General features: G+C 34.3%; 1 protein-coding gene across 1 annotated transcript; it reads right to left on the reverse strand.

Moving 5' to 3' along the window:
• Window positions 1-272: 272 nt before the first annotated feature.
• LOC109167613 (7-deoxyloganetin glucosyltransferase-like) lies at window positions 273-2922 on the reverse strand. Its single transcript, XM_019316661.1, has 2 exons — window positions 2384-2922; window positions 273-1250 (listed from the first exon to the last, which is right to left on the reverse strand). Exons 1-2 carry the CDS (start codon window positions 2883-2885, stop codon window positions 307-309), a joined length of 1446 nt encoding a protein of 481 aa, XP_019172206.1. The 5' UTR covers window positions 2886-2922; the 3' UTR covers window positions 273-306.
• Between the last annotated feature and the right edge of the window lie 3491 nt (window positions 2923-6413).

Genomic DNA, 6413 nt, shown 5'->3' on the forward strand with positions numbered 1-6413 from the left:
TGTAAATCTCATCATAATAATAATAATAATAATAATAATAATAATAATAATATTTGCGGTGAAAGTTGCGGATAAAAAGAAGAGAAAATGGTTTTATTAGGAAGGGTAAATTATGTCATTTCATTAAAATAATAAGGATAAAGATGAAAAAAAAAACAATTAGGAAGTTGGAAACAATACCAAACAGAGCTTATAGCTTATTAGTAGCTTAAAATAAACTATAAATTCCTAAATAAGCTCTGACAAACATAGTTTATGTAGTAGAACTCCACAAATACAAATATATCTAAACAATTTCCCATTATATTATACACCGTTTGGGAAATGTTGGCCACCACTGAGCAGTACTTCCCCAATCAACTTATCCAAATTTAGAAATGATGAGCCTCCAACACTAGTAGCCACCTCAGCTCTTTCCTTCCAAAACAATGCCTTCTTCTTCACCTCTCTACCCTTCTCTCCTTCCATCAGCTCTCTCACCACACTCTCAACGTTCTCTCTCTTCACATCATTCTCTATCTCCAAACCGAGCCTCCATTGCGAGCAACAACAGTAGCGGTTTAGCGGTTGGTCGGCGAAAAACGACCAACAGACCATCGCCACTCCCGCGCTCATACTTTCCACCATAGAATTCCACCCGCAATGGGTCAAGAATCCCCCGACAGAAGGGTGGTTTAGTACTCGTTCTTGATCGCACCAGTTGGCTATATAGCCTCTGTCCTTGACCGCATCCATGAACTGGGGAGGGAGAATTGTGGACCAGTCGCCAGAAATGAGTTCTGGGCGGATAATCCACAAGAAATTCTGCATGCTTTTACTCAGCCCCATTGCAAACTCGACCAACTTTTCTGGGTCGGTAACTGCCAGACTCCCAAAGTTCACATAAACTACTGATTTTGGGTTTTTAGTGTCCAGCCATTGAATACAAGTGGAATCTTCTTTCCATAGATTACATTCGATTTTGTCGATTTCATCACTCTTTGGTAATCCTTTGAGAAGCATTGGGATGGGGCCGAGAGTGTAGACCCGATGGAACATAGAGGATAATGTCTTGCACACCTCGGGTTCTAACTCATCAAATGTGTGAAAGATGAGAGCTGAAGCTTTGTAGCTTTTGGAAACTTCTGAAATGATATAGTCAATGAAGGGGTCATTTGGATCTGTGGACCAAGCTGTGGTAGGGATATCGCACAGACGAATACTCTCGACTCCCGGGATCCAATCAATAATATAGTCACCAAAAATGACATCTGTATGCAAAAACGACATATATATCATGAAGCATTTCTTGGAAATAATGTAGGCTGGCCATAATGGTGGACTAGCTGGCACCCGCTTTGAGCCCAATGTTGGAAAGGGGGCAAATTATTGTATGGACCATGGTCCACACAATTGTGTGAACCATGAATATCAGGTATATTTTTAATATATTAAAAATAAATTATTTTTGTACTAAAGGTACATTATTAAGGTACATTATATAAAATAGGAATAAGGGTCAAACAGACCATCGAAGTGCACACAATAATGCAATTAGGTAACTGAACCTAAAAAAAACTACAGTTAGATCCCTAAACTAACCATTTTCTTGCAATTAGTCTAATTTTTAGGATGCTAGTAGGTCTCCTTTAATTTAAAATATTTTTTTAAAATATTTATTATTTAAAATAATTATTTAAAATTTATTAAAAAAAAAAAAAGAAGAAGAAGAAAGATCGTCTCCGGCCATGGAGACGAATCCATGGCCAAAGACGATCTGGTTTTTTTTTTTAAAATAATTATTTTAAATAATAAATATTTTTAAATAAAGGTGACCTGCTAGCAACCTAGAAAACTTACAAATTAGATTAATTGTAAGAAAATAGTTTGTTTAGGGATCTAATTGTAGCTTTTTTAGGTTCAGTGGTCTAATTGCATAATTGTATGCAGTTAGATGACTTATTTGACCCTTATTCCTATAAAATAATGTATCCTTAGTATATTAAAAATGTACTTTCAAAAAATGTACCTTACGTACATAAATAATGTACCCTTAGTGTGTGTGTATATATATATATATATATATATATATATATATATATTACACGAATGCACCATGTTGTTGTGCAACCATGTAGTATTTACGGTGTTGTGCATTCATGTAAAACTTATCGTGCATTCTTTTCGAAGTTCGGAAGGGAAGTTGATTGATTCATATTTGAACGTAACTATATATATGTGTATGTGTGGAACTATTATTTTTATTTTGCCTTAGACCTATAAATGATAGAGTTAGTCTAATCTAATCTAGAAATGAATGGGATGCCATATAAAATAATAGGGCTAGCCCTGATATGGTATACAAATGGATGGGATGTGATAAGCTAAGAGAGATTTTTCACACCTTTGTTTTTGGTAACCTTGTCACGGAGATCAGAAGAATATATGTGCATCAAACTGGCGACGGCGCTAATCGGCCAAAACAATACTACCGGAATACCGAGCTCCTGGGCAGCCCCAACAGCGAACGCCATAACAGTATCAGAAACAACACAAGAAACCGGAGGAACATCCGACGCCGTACTGTTCAGCCTATGAATCAGCTCCATCAACGGAGCATAGCAATTCTTGGCCGTCGAGAAGCAGAGGTCGGCGATGTCTAGAGCGGTGTCGGGGCTTTCCCGTGAGGGAAGGCCGTCGGGGATGGTTTCGAAACGGAAGGTGGGTGATTGAGTGAGAGGGAGGAAGTTTCTGGCTTTCATGATGTGGGTATAGTTGAGTTGAGTGAGAACATAGGTAATGTGAAAGCCTCTGTGATGAAGAAGCTTGGCTAGCTTGAGCATGGCGCATATGTGGCCTTGAGCTGGATAGGGAATGCAGACGGCATGTGGCCTTTGAACCTCCATCTATCTATCTTTCCCTCTCTAAGCTTTCTCTAATTTCTTGTTTCTCAATATGCATATATGTTCACTTCAAGCATAGTTATATACCCAAATTATTGGCCAAGGACCTTAAGTGCTCCCTTTTAAGGGAGGTTGTGGGATTAAACTTCGATGAAGATGATATTGGCTCTTTGTGCTTAGACTAATTATTGTGTGTTAGCATATAACCATTAATGTGCAATCCAACTATCAGTTTAGGCTTTTAGTGGATATGGAGCACATGCTTCAATTTGTGTAGCTGGTGGACCATGGTCGAAAACAATGTTGTTAAATTTTATGTGTTAGAATAATAAAAGTTTAGGGTATAAATACTGTACATTATGTATTAGAATAATGTACATTATGTGTTAGACTAATGTATTTTATGTGTTAAAATAATGATACTTTTGGAGTAAGATAATATACATTATGTGTTAGAATAATGTACATTATAAATTTTAAAAATTTATGTTGCAACGAGTCACATGAAAAAATACATTAAATAACGTCATTTTTGAACTGTGGTCCACATAACTATGTAAACCACAGTCCATATTGTACTTATATACTAGCGCGCTAGTTGTCCTAACATTCATCTTACCAATAACCTTGTGATCTGGTGATATGAATTAACTCTCCCAAGTGGGAGATTATGTGTTTGACTCTTTGTGCTTCAGTAAATTGATAAGTGGTTATTAAACCAATCAGGGCCTGCCCTGGGGCAAGGGCAGGCTGGGCCCTTGCCCAGGGCCCATGCTTGGGGAGGGCCCCATCCTATCTTTTATATATATATATAGTATATATGTATTGAGTATAAGTAATTTATATACATATGTTTTATAGTAATATGAATTAGCTTGTTTGGTAAGATACTTGAATTTCAACCTCATTTAATCAAAGGTCCTTACTTCTTTGCTTATATTCTAATGTATATTTTAAAAATTTATTTTTATTAATTTTTTGTGTTTAATACGGAGTAGTATTTTTAATGTAGTTTTAAATATATAAATTTTCATATATTAATACTAAACATATTATGAAATTTTTTTATATTAAATATATAAATTTTTATATTAAATTTTTAATGCAATTTTTAAATTTATAAACTTTTATATACTTATACTAAACATATTATGTAAAATTGAATTAAAAAAACTTCAATTAATTCATGTTAACCAAACAAGACACGTAAAAATAGGACGGAGGGGGTTATATGATATATTTTGAGATTGAATTATAAAAAAAAAAAAATTAAAAGATAATTTACTCCGTACCTTTTTTTTATGAATATCTAATCAATGTAATATAGAAGCTTCTATCATGTGTCATTATATGTATTCAAATTATTCTTAAAAAAGTTTAAAATTTATCTATTTAAAAGAAAAAGTATTTGTATTAAAAAAAAGTATTTATAAAAATCATATAAATAATATAGAAGATTGTGTGATTTATAATATGCTTTATGTTCAAACTATTTTATCTAGATAATTATGTTTCTATCTTTTTGCATTTTTTTATTGCGTTTTGAAATATTTTAATTTCTTGCTTCGTAGTCAAAAAATATTTTTTAGTTTTCCATATGTTTGTAATTATTGTTTTATAAATTTTTAATAATAATTAATTTATTATTTATTATGATAAATGTTATTGTTTATAAGTTTACTCGATTTTAAATTATTTATTCATTTTTATAAACTATAATATTATTTATTTATGAAGGCACTTATACGATTATTTATTATTTTGTATTAAGGAAAGCACCTAGAAATTTTTTTCATGATTATTGTTGTGTATGTGAAATTGTTAAAAATTTTTTTTTTTTTTTTATTACAAAGAAAGGGGGACACCCACATGTATACCCAATATTCGCTTATGCAAAGGCTCAAACACTAAACCTCCCACATAAGGGACCAAACCAGATACCAATGGACCACAAGCCACTTAATTATTAAAAACTTGTTAATTTTATTCAAAGTTAATGATATTAAGAATTTTTTCCTTATTTAATTTAAATTTTAGGCATGAAATATATATTAATCGGGGTCTTTTTTTTTTTTATTTTGCCCCGAGCCTATAAAATGATAGGACCGGCCCTGAAACCAATACTACAGAGTCAGTAGTATTTAAAAAAAATCACAATTTTTATTTATGTAGTTTTTGTCAGATCAACACGTGAGAGGGGAGGTTTAAGCGCCAACCAATTATGTAATAAGCGTCAAGTTGATTTATTTAATCTATGTTTGTTAATATTATAAATGAATTTTCTAATAACTATTGCCAAAGCTCGCGGCGACAAATCTTTAAATATGTATAAAGGCTTAGGCTCTGTTTGGCAACGCTAAGCTAGGAGCTTATAGTTTATTTTAAACTACTAATAAGCTATAAGCTCTGTTTGGTAATATTTCCAAAATAAGCTCCTAGCTTAAAATAAGAGTTTATTTTGGAACGCTACTTTAGGTAGCGCTTCAAAATAAGCTACTAGCTTCATAACTTTTTTTCCATCTTTACCCTTATTATTTTAAAGTAATGATATATTTTAACCTTATGAATTAAAACACTTTCTCTTCCCCTATCCCAACTTTCTGTCAGGAATTCTTGGTTGCAGATCAGATTGATTAGTCTTTTTTTTTTTTTTTTTGGCAAAACAGTTGGGGAGGTAATTAAACAGACCGGGATTGAAGGTGGCTAGCCCACGCTTCTGCTTTCTTGTTCTGCAATTCCGATCGAACCCCCCAAACTCTGTCATTCTGAGAGACAATATGCTCCTATCAAGCGGACGTCCATTCTTTTGCTAAAAGTTTTTCGGTGGATACGTACCGGCGAAGTCAACCGGTGGATAGGTAACATACCGTATGATTTTTGTTTTCGGTGGATACGTACTTGTGGACGGTTTTTGTTTTCGATGTATATGTAACAGCGAAGTCAACTGGTGGATACACAACGTACCGGACAATTTTTGCCAAAAATTTTTCGGAATTGGCCAGATTATTTTGTTCGACGGTAATTAATATTGGCCAGTTTATTTTGTAAGCCTTCGAATATCAAACGATATTGAGCTGGAAGAGCAAAATTTCATGGCCATGATGAATGAAGCCAGAGAGGTTAGTACTTAGTAGAGGTTTATGCATATATTCCCGATCTTATTCAATTCACTAATGGCGTGTTTGGTTCATGGAATAGGTCGGGAATGGAATACAGTTCCCGAGAATACACCTATTCCATTGTTTGTTTTGTCATTTTATTCAAGGGAATAGCGTTCCCGGGAATGAGCTATTCCCTTTGCATGGGGAATAGCCATTCCTAGAGGACCCCCTGGTATTAGCTATTCCCAAGTATTTGGGAATAGCTTTAGTACTATAATACCGAAAATACCCTACCACCGCCACCTCTGCCGCTGTCTCCACCACCACCCCACTACCGTCACCACCACCACCATCGCCATCGCCACCACAACCACCGCCGCCACCACCACTTCCACTGCCACCATCGCTACCACAAGCACCGCCGCCACTG

This window comes from Ipomoea nil, unplaced genomic scaffold (assembly GCF_001879475.1).
Source record: "Ipomoea nil cultivar Tokyo-kokei standard unplaced genomic scaffold, Asagao_1.1 scaffold3169, whole genome shotgun sequence".
Taxonomy (NCBI): Eukaryota; Viridiplantae; Streptophyta; class Magnoliopsida; order Solanales; family Convolvulaceae; genus Ipomoea; species Ipomoea nil.